This window comes from Chanodichthys erythropterus, chromosome 3 (assembly GCF_024489055.1).
Source record: "Chanodichthys erythropterus isolate Z2021 chromosome 3, ASM2448905v1, whole genome shotgun sequence".
NCBI lineage: Eukaryota > Metazoa > Chordata > Actinopteri > Cypriniformes > Xenocyprididae > Chanodichthys > Chanodichthys erythropterus.
The window spans coordinates 39576921-39603229 of NC_090223.1; the positions used below are offsets into that span (position 1 = coordinate 39576921).

Sequence of the window (26309 nt, forward strand, 5' to 3'; positions counted from 1 at the left end):
GACTCATTTTGACTGAAAATCATTGAGGTTTGTGATGTTTATGGCATGTTTTCTGGGTGCTGCAGAGCTCAAGTTTATTCCATATATCTGTAGCATAGATTTTAAGGTTTATTGCACTAAATGCATGTTCAGTAATGCACACACTTGAGAGCAGTGTCGATGCAGCACGTGCTGATGGATGACAGCACAGTTAGCGAGTGCCTGGCTGGGGTGAGAGAGAGAGAGAGCAATGAGCATACACATGAACACTGCAGCAGTTCTGTGCCTACTTATTCCATCATAATTAGATCAAAGCACTTCACCACATTGAAAGGTCAATTTAAATATACCCAAGATGTGATTGATCTCTGAAAGTATTTGGAGGTGGGAAGGGACTGATTCAACAGAGTTGTAAATGTCAGTGCAATTTCTTTATCTGCATACAACTGCTTGAGGCAGAGATTGCACTAAAAATATCATTATTTCATTATTTATCAAATGATCGTATCACTTTGGTCAACTTTGCTGTGCAATAAATGAAATTCATTTGGCTTAATATCTTGTGATGTTAATCTCACTCACTAGCCCTGTGTTGCCCAGTTTTTGCCATTTTATATATAAGGACTAATGATCTGGTCACTTAATTTAATGAGTAGTGTACCATGAATTATTCCACTGGATTACAGGAATAAGGAGTAATAGGCCAGATATATTTTGTAAAAAAAATTTTAAAAAATAAATAATTCTGGCAACAAGATGAAAGCATATGTCTTACTTAAATATTGTCTTTTAAAATGAAAGTGTTTGAATTTAAAATAGAGATCACAATTCACACAATTTTGAACAAACTAAACAAAATCACATGCAATTTACTAGAGGTTCTGACAAAATGTTAATTGCTGTACTCTATATTTTGTTTAATTCATTTGAATGAATTATTTTTTTTTTAAAATCGATTTGAATGAAATTAATCTCTTAAGGCAGGAACACACCAAGCCGACGGTTGGCCGTCTGGCAGTTTTTGTTTGTCAGCCGACTAAGTTTTCTCAGTGTGTTCTGCACTGTCGGCTGAACTTTTTTCGGCCAATTTGAAATGTTGAATCGGCGTCGGTCAGTCGGGCCATCTGATCATTCTGATTGGCTGTTCAGCTACTGCCACCTGCTGGTACGGAAAGGCATTTCATCTTGCACAGGCACAGAACGGACGTGCTACTTGGCCGTCGGGTGTTTAGCGTTGGTTTGGTGCGTCAGGCCAACTTTGGACACAGACGCATTTCATGCTGACGTGAGCCAACCCCGCAGTCTGCTTTCGTTGCCACTAGTTCGTCGGCATCGGCTTGATGTGATCTGGCCTTTAAATGAATAAGTTGTGAGTGAATTAATTATCGATACAATTTATTTGAAGCATTAACTTAGTTTCAAAATGTGACTTAGTCTTTTTCAAACACTGCCGTAGACATAATTTATTTGAAGCAAGGTACCCAACTCCCAATCGCTCCCTGGGCACCACAGCAAAAAAAAATAATGGCTGCCTACTGCTCGTGTGTGTGTGTGTGTGTGTGTGTGTGTGTGTGTGTGTGTGTGTGTGTGTGTGTGTGCTTTTGTTTATATTACATCGTGGGGACCAGCCACCGGTCCCCACAATGTAAATTAATAAAAATACTAAATGATGTTTTTGTGAGAAAATAAAGGTGTGCACAGTTTCCTGTGATGGTTAGGTTTAGGGGTAGGGGGATAGAAAGTACAGTTTGTACAGTGTAAAATGCATTGCGGCCTATGGAAAGTCCCCACAATTCACAAAAACAAATGTGCGTGTGTGTGTGTGTGTGTGTGTGTTCAATACTCACTGCTATGTTTGTGCACTTGGATGTGTGAAAGCCAGAGCACAGATGTTGTCATTTAGGAATAAGACAACATCATGCCGACAGTTAAGACAGATTAGGTTACCTTTGATAGAAAACGTAACTTTTAAATTCTGTCAATTTTACTACAGGATTCAAACAATACATGACGTGGTTTTGGCACACTTTAATGTGGAGTGACAGATCGCTGTAGCGCCTCAGGTCAAGCGGCACGTGACCCTATTATCTCTTCCTCTCTTCTGCTATTACAGCACGAAATAAACATGAATGAATATTAAAAGGTATGTTGAAAGATACAGTACAATTTACTGAAATTAATACAGCTCTAATGTAATCACGAAATCACTAAAAAAGTTATTATAATTCCCAGACTTAATAAAAGCACAGTACATCATTTTAACAGAATTTTTAACAAATTCATTAAAAATACACTTTCAAAAGCTGAAGTGATTTCCTTGTTTTAATTATTAGTTAAAGTATAACTCAGTATTTTAACTAATTGCTAGTGGAATAATCGAACAAAGCATATTGACTAGCCAGTATAATAATCAATTATTAGTCGATTAACCGTTCCAATATTCGGTAGATTAATTAATTTCATAATCGATTATCAGATTGTTTGTTGCAGCCCTAGAGCAAATTCAGACAACATGATTTAATATTCATGAACCCAGCAGCGCATCATTCCTTAATGTGGTTTATGTTGTTATTAGTTGTAGAACTCATATTAGTAGTATTATCTTATCAAGATTATTGTTTTTTTTTTTGTTGTTTTTTTTTATACAGAAACACTGAATGACCAACAATGTCTTAAGCACCACCACCAGTCCTAAGTTCAGTTAAAAGGACAAATATGCATTCATACGTTTTCATTCATACGCGGTTATTCAGTTGTAGTTCTTATTACTTAGGTTCTATAATTAAATAATGCTTGATTATTCGCACACTCTTGTAATTTTGTAACCTATCTGAAGACATGGTTGGGATTGTTACTTTTGCTGTTTGCACTAATTTTGCCACTGTTTGAACCATGGGAGTGTGAATATAGAATGTTTACAACTTTGTGTTTCAGCAAGGGCTGGTGTTAGAATTTTTACTGGTTTTTCATTCTTTTAGGTAATTTGTATATTACAAATTTTATTTATTATTATTTTACTTTAGATCTAAGTTTGTGTTTATGAGGCTCTCAAGACTGCATGCAGCTATCACTTGTAGCCAAAAACAGTGGTGAATGGTACTATATTTATATTGTCATTGATATCTTTATCGCAATAAATACCAGAAAATATCGTGATGAATTAAGTCCCTATCACCCATCCCTTGTGGGTAGGGATCAGTAGAGACCAATCAGACACTGCTTTACAGCTGGAGTGCGCTTGGATTGGTTTGATTGCTCAGACTGACGGGTCTTGATTTACCATGCACCATAGAATAGGAGTAACAGCGATATTACAAGCCATTTATTCTATATACTTTTATTGTGGCGTTTACACAAGTGAGTAGTTCTTATGTTCCGTAAAATCCCGTTTTGGCCCCTTTAATTGTTTTGAAATAAACAGCTAGCCTTCCTAATCCATTGCATGGCTTAAAGTAGTGTTGTCACGATACTACAATTTCTAACTTCGATACGATACCTTGAAAAATATCGATATTCTATACCATTTTCGATACCACGGAGAAAAAAACTGCCACAATATCAAGGGGTTATTTTTTTATTTAAAGCTAAATATAACAAGTCTAGAACATATATTTTACATTAACAAAACTGTCCTGAGGTAGTGCACTTGTTCAAAAGCCTCTCAGATTGCATTACATTCAAAAACCAATAAAGTGCAGGAAAAAAAAAAAGTGCAATCTTTTGTATTTCAAAGTAAAATCAAATCACATCAACAAAAGATACTTAAACTTCAAGCAAAAACAAAATCAGTGCAATCTTATGCATCAAGTATCAAATTAGTAAACAAAATACTTTCTTTGCTGTTCAAATACAGCTGGTAGTGTAGGTTGTGATTGTGTTGTTTTTGTTGCAGGTCGAGTCTCATCTTCTTTTTGGTGCTACAAGAGAATGCCAAACTTTAATAAACATTTTTTTTTTTTTTTTAGACCACACTTTTAAAATGAACTGAATGAACTAATCTAAGAACGTAGGTTAATGGTAATAGATATTTGTTAACATGAATAAGCAATGAAAAATACTTACAAAACATTTGTTAATCAAAGTTAAAAGTTGATTTAAACTAACATTCACTAATACATGTACTAATTAAAATCCAAAGTTCTATTTGTTAATATTCTTTCATTGGACCAGAGTACTTTTAACAATACAGATTGTGTCAAAGCTCTTAACAGTATCAAATTGGAGGATAGAGTGTCAGTAATGTATAATAATACCAACCTCGAGAAGTTCTTTATACAGATCCGGGTGTCGGTCTCTCAGGTGCTTTTGCTATATTAGTGGTGTTAGCGCCTTTTGTTAGCACTGTTCTGTAGCATCTCTTGCATATTGGCTTGCTTGTGTCCTTCGGCTTTCCATGTTCATTTGCCTCATATGCAAAATATTTCCAGATAGCACTCCTGCTGTGTTCTTATCAACCAAAGCCGGTCGCGCGGGCGTTGCACTCGCCATCTTTCCATTCACTTCACTTTTGCTAACCAGAGCGAATGAGGCGAGTGCGAGTGCGTGTGCGCATGTGGTGGTTAGTATTGGTACCGTTCAGATATTTCAGTATCGATACTTATCGAAATATTGATATTTTTGACAACACTAGCTTAAAGACATTTATGCATTTAGAATACGTAACTACAGTGCGCTCTCTATATTTTTCCTTGTGTGTGTCTGCAACAGATGCTTCGCGCATGAGCCTAAAGGCCCCGATATACTTCAAATGAAGTTCGAAATGCGTGACCAGCGATATACTGTACTCGAACATCTGACACTGCCCACACTGCTGAGAGCGATGGTTAGATGAATATGTAAACACAACAAAAATGAGGAAACTCCTAGCATTTTTATAGAGAGCATAAGAGTCTGATCATAACAACATGGGTATGTTAGCACGAGCTCTGCAAATTAGCACTCCAGTCACGTCACTTTTATTTATATAGCACTTTATTCAATAGATTGCTTAAAATCAAGCAGCTTTACAGTATGAAACATGAATAAAAGTGTTAGTGCCTCATTTCATCAGAAGCACAACTTCTTTTTGTACTATAAAGCGGCTGTCCAGTGTGTTCATGTTTTCACCTGCGGAGATGTTGCCGCAACAAACTCTACACACAAAATGAGTCAGAACAGTTCCATGCAAATGAAGGCGGAGCCTCGGCACACACCTCCTGTTACGTTATCATCACAGACCAATGGTGGTACGAAGGTGTTTTGCAGCTGGCAAGCTGTTTCGAACTTCCAACACAAAACTAACTTCATTTTGGCCTGATTTTTTTCGAAATGACTACACATAAATTCGTTCTTAGATTTCATTTGAAGTATATTGGGGCCTTAACGCACCTCAAAACTACTCACTCTATCAATGACCTTACTTAATTGACCATCATTAAGCTTTATCAGTTCAATTCTCAACAATTAATTGTGCAGTCAGTGTGAAGTTATGAATTTCCATGCATCTGTTTGAAGTTACTAAAAGGCTCTGCATTTCATTTACCTCCTGAAATGTATGAATGCCTGTATTAGGCTTGCTGCGGTAGTTGATGTTACTAGTGTTACCAAGTGTTCGGCCATACAAAGATGATGTTACTTGCCCACCTCGGGCACTGTCATTTTGCTTTTTTCAGTTGGACAATGGACACTACAGTTATTAACTGAATGATTTCACTTTTGTGACCAGAGCAAGGTGAGATGAGATGATTGACAGGATGATGGCAGAGGATTTAGTGCGCAACTGTCATCAACAAATATCTCATCTTGTAAAATGTGTGGTCAGTTCCTCTGCTCCTTATACACGAGTACTTGTGATCGCAAATTCAAAGATGAAAAGCGAGTGCACATTAACGGCTCCCTGATATCCACAATTATAGGCTTATAGACAAAGTATGCATGACCATGGATTAAAAAAAACAAAAGTGAAAAGCGAGCACACATTCATAAGCACCACCACCACCACCCACTAATGACCTTAATGGGCCTTTGCACAGCTATTATGCTTACTTTCATACAGACCTCTTGTCTTTTATTGTTATAAATAAATGATAATCTTGTTAAAATGTACTTCTCAACAATTAAAGGTTCTCTAAGCGATCCTGGGCGGAGTAACTTCCTGTCGACGTTCTAAGTGTTGTCAAACAAAACGGAGGCTAGCTAGACCCTGCCTCCTCCTCCCCTTCCCCTCCGTGCTTCCTGAAACAGTCATGAACTCGCATTTAAAATCATTCTTGTCGGTTATTGGCTGGAGCGTGTTTATTATGATTCGTGGTCCAGGCTGCACCAGTTTGTTTTTATTGCCGTTTTCGGAGCTTGTGGCGACTACAGAGACCGCGTTTTTTACAGTGTGTTCAGGGGACAGGCAGCTAGCGGATAGTGAGGAGATGTTTGCTGTATGTGACGACAAAATGTTTTGGCCCAAAAACGCGTGAGATCGCTTAGAGCACCTTTTAACAGTGCAGTCTATAAACACACTATAAACTGTGTACATCTAAATTTTCCAAGTGTTTGGGATCTAATATTGTTTGCTTCATGTTAAACTTGAAAACAGCATCATATTGAACTTTTACTTTCAGTACACAGCATCATTCATACAATGGAGAGCTACTCATATTTCCTATTTTTACTGTTATCACAGGTGTTCGAGTGCTTGTGGATGCCCGAGAAAAGCTGCATATCCCGTGGGGAGACCCTTCAAACCAGGCACATGGAGACACCATGATGGCTTTTGACACACGGTCAGCCATGGGGTCACAGGGGATGGTGGAGACCAGAGTGTTCCTGCAGTACCTGCCTTCGATCCGTGCCCTCTGGGCTGACAGCGGCATACAGAACGCATATGACCGGCGCAGGGAATTTCAGCTGGTGAGCTTTTGGTGATCTTTAAAGACATGAAGTCATAATGCATTTCACTTCTGTAATGTGATGTTTTTCTGAGTGAAACTGTATAATTAGCAGGAAATGGGATTTGTTGGGGACAGTTGTTGTCCCTTACGTGCACAACCTTGGATGCATTGCCAGAAAAGTTGTTTTGTATGCAGAGAAAATTACATTTTTATGATATGAAAACATTTTTTTTAATGCTAGTAATTTTTTTTTTTTTTTTTTTTTTTTTTTTTTTCGCAAATTTTACTTTAGGTCATATTCACCTGCTTTGCACTGCAGAGGTTTTTTTTTTTTTTGGCATTTGACACAAGCCTTGTGGTGGACAAAAATACTTTAAACTTTAGACCCCATATAAAAGTTGTGCTGTGGTGTAAAAGTTGTGGTGGGTGTATATGTATGTATGTATGTATATATTATATTATATTATATTATATTATATTATATTATATTATATTATATTATATTATATAAAAATCGCAATCTGTAATCTAGGTTAGCTAAAGACACCCTAGGGCAGAAAGTCTGATGATGTCAGAAGCAGACCAATGAAAAACAGTTCACAGCAGCCAGGCCTGAGGGTGGTTTACATATCCTCCTATAATATACCCCCAAAAAGGTTTTAAGCCAGTTATTTATATATTTTGCTGTAGTGTGTCAATAGGAAATATCCATTCACATTTCCAAACATTCATTTTGCCATTAATTGTAATAATCCAGAATTTTTCAATGCACAAGGAGACTGACAACAGCCGGTGCTCCACACAGTGATCTGATCTCACCATCATCAAATCCGTCTGTGATTACATAAAGAAACAGATGAAACTGAGACAAACTAAATCCAGGAGAACTGTGGCCGTGTCTCTAAGATGATTGAAGAAAACAACCTACAAAGATACAGCACTGTGAAGAGTTTTAGGCACTGCTTTTAAAAAATACTGTTATAAATAGATTTTATTTATCAATTAACTTATATTAACTAAATCAAAACTATATTTTGTGTGACCACCCTTTCCATTTCAAACAGGGCATCATTTTTCAGGTAGCTTTGGAGACGGGTTTCTTAAAATCTCTTGGAGACACGGCCGCAGTTCTTCTGGATTTGGTTTGTCTCATTTTCATCTGTTTCTCCATGTAATCACAGACGGATTTGATGATGGTGAGCTCTGATCTCCATGTTGGAGCTCCGGCTGTTATCAGTCTTATTGTGTATTCAAAAATCTCACTGGATTATTACAATTAATGGCAAAATGAATGTTTGGAACTGTGAACGGATATTTCCTATTGACACACTACAGCAAAAGATATAAATAACTGGCTTAAAACCTTTTTTGGGGGGTGAAAATACTGACGTGCCTAAGACCTTTGCACAGTACTGTATATATATCTATGTATAAATATAAATACTTAGCTAGCTTATCATTTTAGTTTGATCATTTTGGATTTTCCCCAATAAATCTCAAATGATTCCTCATTAGCGCCTGACATAACAAGTGCCATCTTGGCACACAACTTCAGACTTCTCTAAATGCTCTCAGTTCCTAATGTGTTACTTCCCCATTTTAAATGTGTGATTTCACCCAGTAACCGCCTCCTATTATTATGATTTGTAGAGATTACAAAGAATGTGATAGAACTGCTGATACAGACTGATCCATGTTTTCCAACATTCATAAGTAAAATTGACGAGGAAGAAATTGGGCTGCTATACATCACGTGGCAGCGATCATCCATGCATCGTGAAAGTCACGTTTTTATGTCTCTGTACTGGTGCTGTTAAACAAGGTTTAACATACATTGCAAGTGCAAATCGGCTCTTGAATGGCTCTTTAAGCTGTATGTATATCAAACATTCTCTGTAAGTAACATGTTAAACTGACATTTTAATTACTAGTTAATTATTTGTATGGCAATTAATTGTCCGCAAAAAGGACATGACTGTGACAGCCCAAGGCGACTGTGTTATTGTGATTGAATGTGACATTTCCCTGTGCACAAGTTGATGTAGTTTATTTATTTCGGAAATCACTGGTGTCATGCACAGAGAGTTTGCTTTTTTTGCTGGGGGATAAAGGTGGTCTTTGTCCATTTCTAGTGATCCTCTCAGCATGGGCATGCTGGGACTTAAGCAGAGCAGTGGATGCATGCTGTTTAGGACAAGAAACAACACGACACTGATCTGTGGAGCTGATAACGGTGTAGATCTGCTCTTAGGAATCTTCATTTGCACTGAGCAAATGCTGGTTGAATGCAAATCCATCCATTACCGCTGAGGCTTCCATACAGCTCGCCTGTTAAGTAGGCAGCCTCTTCCCTTGGCTCTGCCACAGGCTCTGGTGATTTGCATTCAGGCTGTGTGAGTGAAGGCAACAAAACAAAACACTTTTGTGCCCTGTAATCCACAAACCACGTGTGTCGAGTGTAAAACATTATCAGGCTTCCTGCCTTTCACAACTCTGCCCCTCCAGCCTCTGGGGGTTATGGTATGTACCCAACATGCTACAAAACAAAACTTGTTCTAGATTCCTACAGGTGAGAACCCTTCACCGCTGGCTCCTCCTCGCTTCTCCCCTCCTCTCATTTCTAGGCATTGCATAATCCTAATCCACTGCTTTAGTCCTCGCTGTTCTGCTCTCACTACCCCTGTACACAACATTGTGATCCGTCTCCTTTTGGTAGTCTTTTTAATGTCTGCTTTGAGCTAAAAGCCAGCAAATAGTTTATAACTGTCGATTTCCGTTTGGTGAATCATTACAAGGTTTACTTATAGAGCGTTTGTATGAGTCATTAAGGTTCATTCCAGCCCCACTTACTAAAGGCTTAATCTGATTTAGGTAATACTTGCGAGACGGTGCATTTTCAAAATGCTCACAGCCTGTTCAATTTAGATGATCATACTCCATTATAAAATGAAACTGTCTTCAGCACTACTCATCTTAGCTGTGGTTACTGTGGGATCCGTGATGTCTGCAGATTGAAGGCACCGGAAGAGATGTTTTGATAGGAGACATCCACCCAAGTGCGCGCTCTCCTGTTTTCCCAAACACTGCTTTCTGTGCTCTGCCCACCCCATATAGGGACAGCTGTAGGGTTGAAAGCGTTTGGTGTCCATTTCTGTAATACTCTAGACTAGTGTAAGTGGAGGCTGACCAGCCTGAGGTTTCAAGCTTGCCTGTCTTCCCCCTTCCCTTCGTCCCAGCCTAAGATTACCAGGATCTAGAAGAAGGATTGCGTGATCCATGAAGGAATGTTGAGCTGTGATTAAAATGAAGACCCTAATGCATGCCTGCAAATCTGAGGCCTAGGGATGGAGATATTTTTCTGACCCTCACTGTTGCTCATTTCTATTTATTCAGGTAACAATTAGGCTGTTTTATTAAACATCTTGTCTGCCAATTATCCTGACATTTAGGCTGTCCAAAATGTGGGACTTTTACATAATGTTGTTAACCCCTTAGCATTCGCCTTATTCACCTGGCGGCCATTTTGAAAACTCGAACGCCGTTGAGGGGTACACAAACCCGGAAGTTGGACTCCAATACAGTACTATCAATCAGTAGCAGCAATGGAAACTTTGAGGACTACGAATCTTGCCATTTTTACATATGATTTGACTGTTTATTTTAATAAATATTAAAAATATAAAAGATGTGCATCGTAGCTGACATGTAGATGAACACTTTACAGTTGTTTTTATGGCTGTTAATTCTTCCCTTCAAATCTTATTGAGCATTAAATTATGGCATATTTATGTATGAGCATATATAGTGAAAAATAGCCATATTTACACATGATTTGAGTTTATTTTAATAAATATTAAAAATATAAAAGGTGTGCATCATAGCTGACATGTAGATGAACACTTTACAGCTGGTTTTATGGCTGTTAATTCTTCCCTTCAAATGTTAGGCTACTTGGGTAAAGTTGGTTTATATTCGCACATTCGGACATCCGTATTCAATAGCCTTGTTAATCACACTACATTGGACATTCAGTGGACATTCACAAGTAAATATACCATTAAAACAATACTTGCCTATTTTGATCGACTGTGAAAAATGTTGTAAGTTGTCAATCGTTGGTTGTCAATATCATGTCGCTGCTTAATTTGCAAACATTAATTTATTGCACATTTATTGGAAAGTCTGAATTTATTAGAAGTCCGAATGTGCGAATATAAAACCAACTTTACCCAAGTTCAAATGTTATTGAGCATTAAATTATGGCACATGTATGAGCGTATATACAGTAGTGAAAAATAGCCATATTTACACATGATTTGACAGTTTATTTTAATAAATATTAAAAATATAAAAGATGTGCATCATAGCTGACATGTAGATTAACATTTTACAGCTGGTTTTATGGCTGTTAATTATTCCCTTTAAATGTTATTGAAGTTAGAATCGTGCATACCAATGTCGGATGTAACTTTAGAGACAGTCCTTAAATTTGCGAATATCAAACGTCTGATGTCAAACCAACTATATGCCAGTGACCAGGATGCCTTCTGATATTTTTTATCCACTCTCGATGTTGTCCCTTATCCTCTGGAAAACGGTGAAAGGTTTGTCCACTGGTGGATTTTTTTCCTGTGTGACGAGCACTGGGGAACACAGCAGTGCCGCGCCATTGCAGCTAAAAGAAATCGGAAGTGGTAGGTGTACCCCTCAAGCTCCTTAGAACTTTCGAGGTGAATAAGGCGAATTCCTGTAAAATTGGCCTAAAAAGGCATACCGAAAGTAAATTGCATGCCGTTCTTACACCATTTAGGGTATATGCATGGTTTTGGTCTCTTTTGAAAGGTATGTGTACTGCTGGCGGTACAGTGGACCACTAACAGGTTAATTTGTACACTATTCCTTTTAAGCTACTAATATCTTAGATATTTCTTTTAAAATGAAATCTTCCATATTTTGAAGTATGGAGAAGAAAAATGGCTAAAATGTTAAGACAGGCATACAAGACAAGCATTCTGTTATGCAGTATTACAAATAAACTTAATTTATATTATTTAGTTTGTCTCCATATTTTCTTTTATATGTTAGAGCTGGATGATACATCGAATATTAGCAATATTATAATTAGGGAATATAAAATTTGGAAATATTGTTTATTTTGAAGTTAATTATTTTGCACACAGATCAGTGAATTTTTTTTTGTTAAGTTGCATCTGTGTATAAATGACATTTTTATTATTACATTCATAAATAATGTGCAATGCAGATAAATAAAACAAAACATTTACAAAGGTTTTAAGCACTATAAGCATGTATTTTAATATATAAATCCTTTAAATTTAACTCCATTCAGAACGGTATAAAACATACACAAATTATAGTGGCATTCTTTATAAACATTATAAATGCCATGCCTAAGCACGTTTATTTAAATTGAAACTAAAAATGGGGGAAATGCACTATACAAATAAACTTGGACTTATGCAGCTCTCTTATTCACCAAAAATCCCAGTGTGTATGCTTTGCACATATTTTGCATTCTTGACACTAATCATATTGTATTATAATCGTTTAGGTTGCCTTGGGAATAAAAAATCCCGGAAAATGCAGTAGGTTCGGCACACGCTTGCACCGTGGTTCGTCCCAAATTTGATGACGCATCTATAATATGGTTTGTTGAAAACAATGTGCAAAACAGAAAGACGGATTTGGCTGATGTATGTTTCAGTCGATGGATATGCATTCTAGTTTCCCAATACATTACAACAGCGATGGTCAAAAGAACATGGACAAAACAGTCCCTCATTGTAAACGAATGTTAAAAGACGCGCCGAAAGCTGTATGACAGTCATTTACGCCGTCATCATCCGGGTGTTGATAGCGCGCAAGCGCAGGTGAGACCTGAACATCTCACGTTGCTTTGTTTAAACTAAACTCATTTAAACCTTGACGCGAAAGAGAACTTGCGCGCTCTGTGAAGGAGATTTGTGTGTACTCATCCAAAGCGTGTACACGGAGAGCCGCAAATACACAGCGCGCAAATACTCTTTGAAGTCTTGCGGACAAATTCACACAAAAATGTTCAACATGCCCATCTTAGAGAGTACCCTAACAAACATAGATGAGACAGACAACGCATGTGTATCTGTATCAGTGTACTGGATCTTTGAATGATGTCTCTAAAGGGAAAACAGTCTAATATTCTGTTAATGTTAATCGAACAAACAAACAAAGAAATCACTCTTGACTGAATAGCTTTTGTAACTTCTATAATGTTTCATCTTTATTTAACTATTCAAAGAAGTTTATAGGCAATGTTATTTTATATTTGATTACAATTTTATATTTCAATTTCTGTACCTGTAAGCTGTTAGATACCTAAAAAAGCATTGTTTATTTTATTTGTATCTTATCTCTCATGTATTCATTTGTGCTGTTTCATGTTGTTCGATTTTTTTTATTTTATTTATCTTTATTTGACAACTGTCCTATTTTTACTGAACATGGCACATACCGAACTGTACCGAAACCATGACACTAAAACCAGGATACAAACTGAAACCAGGAGAAATCTGAACTGTCACACCCCTAATAAATAAATATGAGTATGTATATATGCATGTGTATATATGCATGTGTATATATGTATGTGTATGTGTTGAATATACATTTTACTATCTAATATGTTATATGGGCTGTGACATGTACTATAAAACAAACAGTTTATATATACATGTGAGTTATGTCATACATTTTGTCATATACAGATTGCAGTTAACCAACAGTAGGCATTAACAGTGCTTCAGGTGTTGCTGAGTTAACAGGACTTCCTTTTTAGCATTACTCAGAAACTGATATCCTGGCCTGCTCTGAGCATGTTGTTCCTGTGTGCCCACACCCTTCATTGCCGATGAACAGCACAGTTTGGCTGTGGTTTCATGCCTAGCTGGGGGAGGGTTACCAGGTTTTTCTTATGACATAATCCCCTTTTCTACTGAAAGCCACCTGAAAAAACCTGTGTGTACCTCTTGTAGACCTCCACTAACCCCGAGATGCATACATGTTGTTAAAGGGTATTTTACGTAGGAATTGAGGAAGATTTTTTTTTTCCGACTGCTCCCACCGAGCTTTGTTCTACAGCTTCTTCCAGCGCTGAAACAGATGAGCATGATGTTGAGAAGGAAGCAGAACAGAGCTCCTTCCTGCTATCCTGTCAGCATGCCAAACTGTTGAAATTACAAGCAGCTAATTGGTCCGTTATACATCTGAGTGTCACGGAACATTAACTCAAGCCCTGTTGCTGTTTCCTGGACAGCTTGTTTCTGTTACTCACAATTTTCATTTTCCATAGTGTGCCTTGGTGTGTTCTTCCTTAAGGCCCAGATATACTTCAAGCTAAATCAAAGAACAAACTGGTGTGACATAATTTCAAACAAAATCAGAGCAAAACGAAGTTCGTTTGGAGCTCCTTTCTGGAGATCAATACATTTTGCCAAAGCGACCTTTTTACCCCCAAGTAAAGAATGAAAAAGAATTTAGCCAGGAGTACATTGGAGCTTGTCCATTTTCTAGCATCCTGTGTTCGTTGGTGGTGTACCACACTGAGGCTAGCTGTCACAAATTCATGACTAAAGCTGGAATTGGTTCTAGTACAGCCGTGAGTCACCAGTATGAACTCTTATCAATAACAATACAGAATTAGGGATGTTGCAGTGAGGGAATTTATACACCTGTAAATAAACTTGTGATAACGCCAATATTATGTGATCGTGTACTTTCTGTATAGGCCTGCAATTCACGATACTGTGTATAAAGAGCGATGGTACTGACCGCACATTTTACAAGATGAGATCTGTTGCGCACCAAATCCTCCGCCATCATCTTGTCAGGCATTTCTCAGATCCTCACGTAATAAGTGAAATCTGACTCCTGCTTCACTGTCCTGTGACTCGGCATCTCGTGCTGTATAAAGCAGAGCAGATGCTTTCACTTTAAATGTAGCATCTGTTGTTCAACCGAACTAAACTGTTTATATTTCTATAAAAGCAAAACGACAGTGGGGGCGGTGCCGCGGTGGCCAGGTAACGTAATCGGTGTACGGCTGAACGCTGTGTAACACCAACTACCGCAGCAAGCCTATACATAATTCCCCCGCAGGAGTAAATAAAAGATTCCAGAACATTTACTTTTAAATTAAAATGTCTTTTATTACTGACATCCTGTCAGAGGGTTTTCATGAGTCACATCCGTCTGTTCACATGTTTAATGAGGCCCTCATGTCTTCATGTGCTTATCTGTGCACATATTCCACTTTTGCTGATGGATGGGTTAACATTTTACTATAATAACCTTTTTGTCATGAGCACATAAGTTCATTGGGATAAATCTAATTATGAAGAAAGGAACCTCAATTACCAATGTGAACTGGTAATCACTGTATGTCTCGTTTGTGCTCAGTTGTTTTCATTGTCAGTTTACAGTGCTTTGATAACCTGACTGATTCTCTCTGCTCTTTGTCATTCTCAGGGTGAATCGGTGAAATATTTCTTGGATAACTTGGACAAACTCGGAACACCGGTAAGCATGTCATCATTTTGTTGTTGTTGTTTAAATTGATTAGTTATATTTTATATTTTATTTATATATTTTTTAAAATTGATTAATTATATTTTAAAGTAATTTACTGTGCTTTATTCCTGGAGGCCCCCCAACACTGCACATTTTGCATGTCTCCTTGATCAAGAACACCTGAATTAGGCACTGTGTTATACTTGTGTTGACCAATCCAAAGTAGTGTTCTGAAACTGCTTTGGACCAATGTCATTCTCCAGAGCGAAGGCATTGAAAAAGACACATCTGTTAAATATTCATGCTTACACAGAATATTTAAGACAAAGTAAGAACACTTACAGCTATAATTACATTTTAATTTAATTTAATTTAGAAACGAAATTCACATGAAAAGTTCTTTGCATTAAGCAACCAAAAATTTAAATGTTAGAAGAAGAAAAAAAAACACATACACACAAAAACAATGTCCCTTCACATTTTTATGAAAGAAGCAGTTGAGAATGAATCGTCTTGTATATTATGCTGCAAGTTACAGAATGACCTGTTCTGTTTGTTTTACAAAATATTTTTATTTTTATAATATTATAGTCTTATGTAAGACATAATTATGTCCGGTAAGCTTTGTCAATTCACTCACCATTGGCAAGTGTGGCAAACAGTGTTATTTTAGTATTATTTATTTACTTGGGGGCGCCTCCAGGAACGTGGTTGGGAACAATTTATTTTTTTTTCCCTTTGGGGGGTGAGGATCAACAGGTGCAGTCTTTTATTGCACTCATTTTGTGACATTGACACCACAGATATGCAAATAAGGGCATTAACACAGGTTAAGGAATATACAGTATGAAACAGTAGTGTATGAATACTAGGGATGTCAATTTACACAAATTCCCATGATCGATCATTGTTTAAATTAACGACCGATTAATCGTTAGCCTTAATACTGCAATATGCATCTACTGCAGTGGCATATAGCCAACAGCATGACAGGGTGTGCAAATGCTGCTCAAAACGCCATGTTCCTCACCAAATGAAAGAGAAGGGTTTTTAGTCTAAATAAAGGGCTAGTAGGATTGTAAAATGAGTTGATGTGATTGATCATTTATTAAAATACTTATTTAATAATCAAATATAACGACTAATACAATGGATCACCAACACCGCCTCAGATGCGTGCTTGTCAGAATGTGTTCTCTTGTTGTGGACACACTGTTCCTGGAACAACAAGCTTAAAATGGCAACTAAACCCAATGAATTCACAAATGATTTGTTAAAATAGTTTTCTCATTAATGTTATGTTATATGACAGTTATTATTAGTCGCACATTGCTGTTTGAGCTGCGCGTGCTGAATGAACACCGGTAAACCAGAGCGCTTTGCTAGCGCGTTATTTAACTCAAAGAAACGTTTCATATACAATTAATCAGATATATACAAAATAAACATATTATAAATTATATCTGCACAAAATGACGTGAATGTACAAGCGAACTTGAACTAAATTATGTGATATTCAGAATGCGTGAATCATTGTGGACGCGCTCTTCCTGGAGCAACGCGATGAAACAACTAAACGGCAACTAAACCAAAATAATTCACAATGTTTTATGACAATATTGTTCTTTTTATAATGTTATGGAATACACAAGTCCCAATCATAGTCATTATTAGTCATGCATTGCTGTTTGAGCTGCATCCGCTGAACCTGAAGATAATTACCGTAAAATGTAAAATTGTCCCAAACTTAACTCCGGCGCACTTGCTTTATTTTTCCTCGTGTCTGCTTTATATGTTTCACGGTTGAGCAGCACACAAGCTCATGAACCTACTTAATCAACATTCGATAGGTTTTATCGATTGAATTGATTATCAACAATTAATCAGTCGTCGATTAATCGTTAACATCCCTAATGAATACACTGGATTAATTAACACTGGGTAAATTTTAAGCAATGTGAAATGTTGAAGGAAGATAACCCAGGATTCCATTTACCTGTTTTTTACAGTGACCCAGGGTTAACTGTTTAAAGTGTGAAAAGCCCTTATATTTCACCTTTTGTTTCATTTCTGTGGAAATAAGCCTGGGAAGTGATTAGATAAATATTGACAGTAGTTTCAGAATAGAAATTTAGGAAACTTGTCCTTTTAAAAATGAACATTGTCATAATTTACTCACCTTCATGTCATTGCAAACCAGTAACCTGCTGTCTTCTGCAGATTATTTCTCAAAATATCTTATTTTATTTTTCATCCAATAAAGAAAGAAATTTCATTTTTGGATCAACAATCTATTGAAAGCACTTATGGAAGGACTTTGTCCAGTGCATATTAAATTGTATATTAAATAAACATCTCAGTCTGTACTTGCATTCAAGAGACTCATCCATTTCATATTGAATGATTAAGTGCCGTATAGAAATGGTTAAATTTGCTAATGAGCTCTTTTATATTGCCACAATCAAAGCAGACTAAGATGAACAATCTTGTCTGAAATAATAAATCACTTTATACAGCCGAGCATGAAGGAAATACTGAATAGCAAATGCTGAGGATAATGTCAGACAGATGAATGCCCATCTTTTTTCTTTTTTTTTTTCTTCAATTTTCTTCAATGCTGTGGGCCTTGACAGGGTTTCCCTGCTCATCAGCCAGTACAGACCGAGAGAAGTGAAACTAGCTCTGCTGACATCAAAAGTCACGTGTCAACCCTTTCTCATAATACTTCCTATAGCAACTTTTTCGCACAACATTTTACCATAGAAATCAGCAGTCTTTAGTTTTTTGTACGATACTTGAAAGAATCAGTCGAGAGGACACTGGGTGTCATGAGGCTGCATGATTAAGGATGACCATACGACGTGAGGGTTTTCTTACTCAGATGATCCATGTGCTCACGCTGATGAGGAGTGATGGAAAATACGGTTTTCTTATGAATTTATAGTTTACAACACTTGCTGACTGACTCCGTATGATAGGGGAAAAAAGCAGTCTTTACACTAATTTTTTAATTGGCCTGCACTAGTCTTGTTCCATATTCAAACCATGATGACAGCACTCAGGTACTGAATTGAGTCAGTATTGCCGACACTGTACAAATGCTCTCCCATATATATTTTTTAAAGGGTTAGTTCACCCACAAATGAAAATTCCGTCATTAATTACTCACCCTTGTGTCGTTCCAAACCCGTATGACCTTCTTTCATCTTTGGTACACAAATTAAGATGTTTTTGATTAAAGCTTTCTGTCTTTCCGTAGAGATCCAATGCAACTACCACTTTCAAAGTCCAGAAAGGTAGGAAAGACGTCATTAAATTACTCCATGTGACTCCAGTGGTTTAACCTCAGTTTTATGAATCGACATGAGTGCTTTGTTTGCGCAAAATATAATTTACCACTTTCATCTGCAACCCGTTCACGAGAGCATTAGGGCACATGCGTTTTGCGTTCATGTGAGAGCTGATATTGTTGCGTGAACAAGCTTTGAATAATATTATTTTGTAAATAAATTGGTACCTCCTTTTATTTATTTTTTTTTTAATTTTTTTTTTTGCACAAACCAAGCATTCAATTCTCTTCATAAAATTGAGGTTAAACCACTGGAGTCACATGAATTACTTTTAATGATGTCTTTCCTACCTTTCTGGACCTTAAAATTATCAGTTACTGCCTATGGAGGGACAGATTTCATTAAAAATATCTTAATTTGTGTTCCAAAGATGAACAAAGGTCTTAAGGATGTTGAATGACACGGGTGAGTAATTTGACAGAATTACCATTTTTGGATGAATTAAAAAAACATTAATTTTATTTTAGTACTAGAACTTTTTGAGAACTCTAGTTATTTTGATCCCACTTCCTCTGCATTTTATGTGTTGACATTATTTTTTGGAAGATCTTTTGAGACTATCTATGCAGCTGTCATCGCATCAGTGTCTGGCTGACGCATGAGGCCCAGTTCAGTTCCTTTTGCGTCATGTGACTTGCCGCCTGCCGCTCGTGTTCTTTCTCTCAGTACTGAACGGATGTTTGCGGTTTTGTGCTCTTTCTAGACGCTGCTGACTGCAGTAAATGTGGTGATTAGTATCTCAACTTTGACTCCAGACAGCTCTGTTCTAGAACGAGGGATCAGATAACCTGATTTAAATCCACAGCTTGTGAAAACGGTCACATCGGTTCATATTGTTCAAAGCACTAATGCCACGTTAGGAAGAGAGACTGAAAGGACCATTTGCTTGTTTCCCCACATGTCTTACTTTCTATATTACGCTCCTTGACGTCATGCTGTCGTTCAATCTCGGTTCTCGTGTCTGTTGCTCTAAATTTCTGTTCTGGGAAAAAGGAAGCAGAGTTGAATGTGCTCTGGTCCAGGCGGCACGCCTCAGACTGGCTACTCTTCACTCGGCCACATCATGGCAATGTGGACCCACTTCTGCAATCACACCATCGACAAACAGGAAGAGGAAATACTGCATGCTTCCGAGTGTGCTCAGAGAGGGAAATGGCCGCTTGACTCTGTTGGAAAGTATGTGTTTGTTTCAGTTTACATTCATCTTTCTTGGGTGGATGTAGTGTGGGAGTCAAATATTTGGGGAGAGACAGTCCTCAGCGGCCCAGACTCATAAATATTTAGGTCAAGATGAGGAAGAAAGGTTACCTCAGGCATGTGACAAAATGCAGGCATGCAGAGTATGTGTCAGGGAGAGGTGTGTATGTTTGGTTGAACATTTGAATCTTAATCTCTCAATGGAAAAGGCAATTTATCTTCATTTGAAGTAGAAATCGTTATTTCACATCTTAAAGCAATTATTAGATATAACTTAAGCTCTGTTGACAGCATCTGCAGCATGCTGATGATTACAGATAATAATTTTGACTCATACTTCAGTTTGTAAAAGCAAGCCAAAACTGTGTTTGCAGTTCCTCACAGTGCAAGTCAATGAAACTGTAAGCTGATGAGATTGTAAGTTTGTCTCTGTCAACACAAATATGTTGGATGAGTTGAAATATTTTTCTGTGGTAATTAAAAACTTAACTAATTTACCCTGAAAAATTCTTGAGTAACTATTGCTTATCTGAAAATAACACAAATGATGTAACTTTTCCATGGGTGCAGCATCCAGACATGAGTGCCGCCATGATGGATGCCATATCCATTCAAGGCAGGTGTCTTTTGATGTTATCCTGTCTGGAATTTCAGAAATGTACCTTGGGTTTTATGTGCTAGCACTGAGCACTCTTATTGACTTGATATGTTTTGCGTTTGCTTTAGTGTAGAGTTTCATCTAATGCATTTTGTGTGCATTTGCCCTCACATTCTGTATTGGCCAGTGCTTTGATCCAGATTCAACTTTTGCTAATGTTGTTCCCCACCAACCCCCAACTCTGGTATGCCAACAATGTGGAGAATGAGCCATGAACTGGCCGTAATAGTTGTTAGCTCTCTAGTTCCCCTCTTGTCCCCACAGTTTGAGTTTTACCCACTACTGATTTATTGTCAGTGTTTTAAGTTTTTTTTTTTTTTCTTTTTTTTTTTTTTTTCTCTTCCTTCCTAGTAGGGAAAACTATGATGAGATCATACATTGAAGGCCACAAGTCTGAGATCACATTCCTTCATTTCATGAATGTCTCTACAATTTTGTCATACTATTCGTTATGTCACGCTCGTGATGATAAAGTTCTCATTACAACCAGGGTCACAAATTTAAATAGTTACCTAGAAATCTAAATATTTAATATTTCTAAATTAAGTATTTCTTCTCATTTAATGTCATATATTTTTATTTAAACTTCTTAATCTTAATTTCTAGGTTTCCAATTGTAGTTTTTGTTTTGGACCCCACTGTATCTGTATTTCTGTAAACACATTTTTTTTTTTTTGTTATTCAAGGAAAATAAATGGCAATATTTTCCTATATTAGGCTCTAAACTATTTCTACCTCTTAAATTCTTTAATTACTGTCAAATTTAATTACTACTTTTTTAATTTCACTAAAGACATTTAAGAGTTGACTGTTGCTACAGAATTGTTAAGAGAAGGCTTGTTTGCAGTATCATTAGGAAAAATCAAATTTAGTTAAAGGATTAGTTCACTTTCAAATGAAAATTAGCCCAAGCTTTACTCACCCTCAAGCCATCCCAGGTGTATATGACTGACTTCTTTCTGATGAACACATTTGGAGAAATACTAATAAATATCCTAACGATGCATTTGTGTAAAAAAAAAAATCCATATTTAACAAGTTGTGAAGTAAAATATCAACTTTTCATTTTCGCTTCAGAAGGCCTTTATTAACCCCCCCAGAGCCGTGTGGAATATGTTTATGATGGATGGATGTGGATGGAGACACTTTCTTCAGCTCATACTCGTTTGTCAACTCTTACTGCCATTATAAAGCTCGGATGCGTCAGGATATTTATTAATAGTTCTCAGATTGTGTTCATCAGAAAGAAGAAAGTCATATGGCTTGAGCTAGGATGGCTTGAGGGCGAGTAAAACTTGGGCTAATTTTAATTTGAAAGTGAACTAATCCTTTAATGCCTTTTTACTTGAACATTATTAATTTCTCTAGTAGTTTAATTTAAGACTGGAATAGACTACACAAATTTTGCCCAGATTTTTGCCCCAATTATCAGTCTAGAGTCTACAATAGTTGCCCAAAGTCAGAGCTAGTCTGCAAATTTTGGTCAGTCAGAGTTGAAAGATTTTACAGAAAAGCACAGAAAATGTCCAGGTTTTCTCTAAATGTGTAAATGAAAAGTGTATGACGTCTAGTGTTTTAAAATTTGTTCAGACTTTACACAGTTGTGTAGTGTATTCCAGACCGGATGTGTGGTATGCAAACTGCTGCCGCATGATACGATTTAATATCACATCAACCACCGCATTCAAATCTCACTCCACCGTGATTCAAGCGCATGTGCTTGGAGCTCGCCAGCTTCATTTTAAGCTTTACATTGCAAACTTTTTATCATTTGATGCCAGCTTGACTCCGAAGTAGATGTCCCTATCAAATGTAGCTTTGAATCTTCCATTTTGTCCCTTCACGTCTCTGATAAATTGTTGATGGTCCCTCTGTGTCTCTCTCTCTCTCTCTACAGGATTATCTACCAACACAGCAAGACATCCTGCTGGCACGTAAGCCCACCAAGGGCATTCACGAGTACGACTTTGAAATCAAGAATGTGCCCTTCAAGATGGTGGACGTGGGCGGCCAACGGTCGGAGCGCCGCAGGTGGTTTGAGTGCTTTGACAGCGTCACCTCGATCCTCTTCCTTGTCTCGTCCAGCGAGTTCGACCAGGTGCTGATGGAGGACCGGCAGACCAACCGTCTCATGGAGTCACTTAACATCTTCGAGACCATAGTCAACAACCGTGTCTTCAGCAACGTTTCCATCATCCTCTTCCTCAACAAGACAGACTTGCTTGAGGAGAAGGTCAAAACGGTGGCCATCAAGGACTACTTCCCCGAGTACACAGGGGAGCCGCACAGCCTGGAGGATGTGCAGAGGTTCCTGGTGGATTGTTTCCGGAACAAGCGGAGAGACCAGCAGCAGAAGCCCCTCTACCACCACTTCACCACCGCCATTAACACAGAGAACATTCGCCTGGTCTTCCGTGACGTCAAGGACACCATCTTGCACGACAACCTCAAACAGCTCATGCTGCAGTGATGCTGGTCCAGCCATTTCCTTTTTAGATCTCTCCAAAATAACCCTCTTCTGCTCAGATGTTTGTACTCCACACAGTAACCTTTCTGAATAGCTCTGACGTGCTTTTATGCGAGGAAGAAGAAGGCCTAATGGTCTGTCAGGAGCACGGGACGGCGGGTAGTTGTTCTCTTAAAGAGTAAGCTTAGAGAAGAGAGTGCATCGCACTCACACTTGTCCTGCCAAGAGAAGCTGTACGTGTCATTGAGCGTCACCCTCTCGCCGAAGGTGCCAAACGCTGTGCGTTCCTCCCTTAAAAAAAGAGGAAGAAAGCAGGAAGAGATTCTAGCACTGTCCTCAGTCTGTTACCTTTTGAGCCTTTTATTACTGACCAAATAGCAAGTTGAGATGCAAATGCTGTTTTAACCTTTTAACAGGAACTATGTTCTGAGCCTTTCTGTCGATACCTGCCTGGCCTTAATATTTCCCCCCTCATTTTGATTGGTGTTTTTAACGTGTAGATGTCTAATCAATTGTAAAATTTTAGAATTAATTTTTTTTTATATATATATATATCTATATATATATATATATATATATATATAGATCGATGAATATATTTACCGATAAACTTCTTAAGTTATGTTTCAAATCGTTTACACTCTGATTTTCCTCTGCTGATGGATAATGCTCACAATTCATACCACTTGATAAACTGAACTTATACTGTGGTTAGCCACGCTAGGCGAGCTGATAGATACAGTATGCTTACAGCATAAACTCAGGGCCGAATGTAGACCACTTTAGCGTTGCGATGAAATTAACTGTTCGCCTTCAGGAACATCCACTAATTGTAGCTCTCCATCAGTGGCTGGAAATCACATTTCCTTGCTGGCCTGCAGACATCCTCCTCCGCTCTGCCCTAGCTAGAGTCTGGAAGAACTTCTTTATCCATCAGGGAACAAAAAACAAAAACAGTGTCTTGTTAATTTATTTGCTTTGATTTTGTCCACAACCAAACTATACTGGCTTTTTCGGTCAGAACCCGCTAACAAAAGTGTCTGTATTCTCAAGTGCCACGTGTTTAAGGTACCAATAATTCGAACAACTTTCCTCAAAAGGGATAGATCTTACTATGTGAACCTTGTTCCCTCAATGGTTGTGTATAGCTACTTTGTATAGTGCCATGTCCGCCCTGAATACTACTGTTTTAGTAAGTATTTTGTGTAAATAGTCTGCACCTCACCCTCCTCACTCTTTTCTAACAGATATGTAACCTACACTGAAATGTATAGCTGTTTTTTTGCCACAAATCCAGAGATACTGACTCCCTGCCCGCAGTTCGCTCCATTCAAGGTTGCTCTTTTAGCTGCTTCATCTCAGCTTTTGCGCTGAATGATGCTGCCTGTATTTGTCGTCTATGCATTCAGATGGCAGCAGTAGAGGACTCTTTGTCTGGTGTTGAATTCTGCCTTACGCCCCTGGCTGAAGTCCCAGGAGGCTCGTGAAAAGCAAGTATTACATCTTCATGCTCCACTGACAGTGTCCTGTGTCTACTAGTGCCATTCACTGCCCCTCTATGCCAGCAAACCGGGCATTGCAGAGCTTTTGTTGTCGTCTTCGTATCCGACCTTCACTTAACAACCTCAAAATGTTCCAAGCACAAGATTTTGACTGATTTGAGTGAATTTCAGTGTTGTTTGAGAATGCTGAAATGACCTCTTGTATTTGCTGCCTAGTTCTAGCATGCCGAGTCTTAAAACATTGTATTATCTGCCTTTGAACTTAATAAAGCAAGTGTTCCGCACTTGCCAAAACCCAGAGGAATTGCTGAGGACGAGTCCACGACTTCCTGCGTGTGAGAGCCCTGAGGGCAAGCCCAAGTGCTTTTGCAAATGATGTCACTGTCCGCTGTAGCTTTGACAGATCTGTCTGTATGACAGGTGGAGGACAAAGGCCACCACTGCTGCAGTCACCCACTGACACGCGCACCGCCTCGATGCCCCTCTGTTGGAGCGCATTGGTTTCTGTCGTGTTTAGCGCACGCTCCAAACGTTTAAAGGAAGGGCGATGGCGCAGATAGATACACTACTTTAGCTGTATTGCTCTTCCGTACACTGTGAAGTGTGAGAGATGAACGCCATTCACGCTTGTTTTCTCTGCTCTTCCTGTAAGAATTGTTGAGGATGGTGTATAAACAAACGAGTCTTTCTCATTGTAGCTTTCTCCTGAACGTGATTCTGATCAGAGATGGCTGATTTGCCCAGATAATCACGTTTGATTATTATAATTATGCAAGACTTATGCCTGCCACAAAGAATTCCTAGTGCCTCCAGTTTAATGCCTCAGACATTTCTGGTCCTTTTTTATGTACTTAGGTTTTTTTTTTTGTTTGTTTGTTTGTTTTTGTTTTTTAAAAATGATTAATGTGGATGCTTTTGAGTCCTCATATCAAAATAATTCATACTAAAGATTTCAAGACTCAGTACTGAATATAGACCTGCTTTTCATTGTACAGTCTAACATATGCTTCCCCATTGTTCATCATTGACTCAATAAAACATTTTTCAAAAACTGTCATTTGATGCATTTTTGTTGTTGTTGTTGCTCAGAAGAACTACTTTAGAGCAATTATGCAGCTTGTTTTAAGTTAAATCGACTCGGTGAAAGTGCAATTACACTTTGTGAACACTAGGCTGTGGTGTTACACCAAATGTACCCAATACACTGTAATAAAAGAAAAAATAATACTACATATCACAATTGTATTTATATCATGGATTTTCATACGGTTCTTCAAAGAATGATTCAGATTTAATATAAATTAAAAAGCTTAATCTATATTAAATCCAAAAACAATCTTTTAAGTACGGCATGAAAAATCATAATTAGAAATTTGTCATGTTAATGCCACAAAAAAAAAAAAAAAAAGTGCTGACACAAATCGTGCACACTAATGGACTACTAGTCTGTGGCAAAAGGAACATTTCATGTTAAATTTTAATGCATTTAATATCTTGTGCTTTTAGCTGCAGTTCTAATTTAATGCAGACGCACGTTTGTGCCTTTTTATATTTCTTTTGTTTAGACAAATATCAAATAACCTCTATTCTGTATCTAGTGTAGCTAACTACTGCTTCAGAACAATAGTTTGACTGTAACCTAGCTTTAAACTATGAATAGCTTTTAGCTTGGGACACGCATACTACAGGGACTGCTCTTGCCAACTAACTGCCTTCCCAAAATACAAG

General features: G+C 37.8%; 1 protein-coding gene across 1 annotated transcript in view; it reads left to right on the plus strand.

The window, feature by feature from the left end:
• gna13b (guanine nucleotide binding protein (G protein), alpha 13b) overlaps window positions 1–25653 on the plus strand; it is a 33483-nt gene extending 7830 nt beyond the window's left edge. Inside the window, exons 2-4 of the mRNA XM_067382217.1 lie at window positions 6635–6861; window positions 15366–15416; window positions 22510–25653. Coding sequence (XP_067238318.1) covers window positions 6635–6861; window positions 15366–15416; window positions 22510–23082 — 851 coding nt within the window. The 3' untranslated portion in view covers window positions 23083–25653. The remainder of the gene's footprint in view (window positions 1–6634; window positions 6862–15365; window positions 15417–22509) is intronic.
• Window positions 25654–26309: the final 656 nt, after the last annotated feature.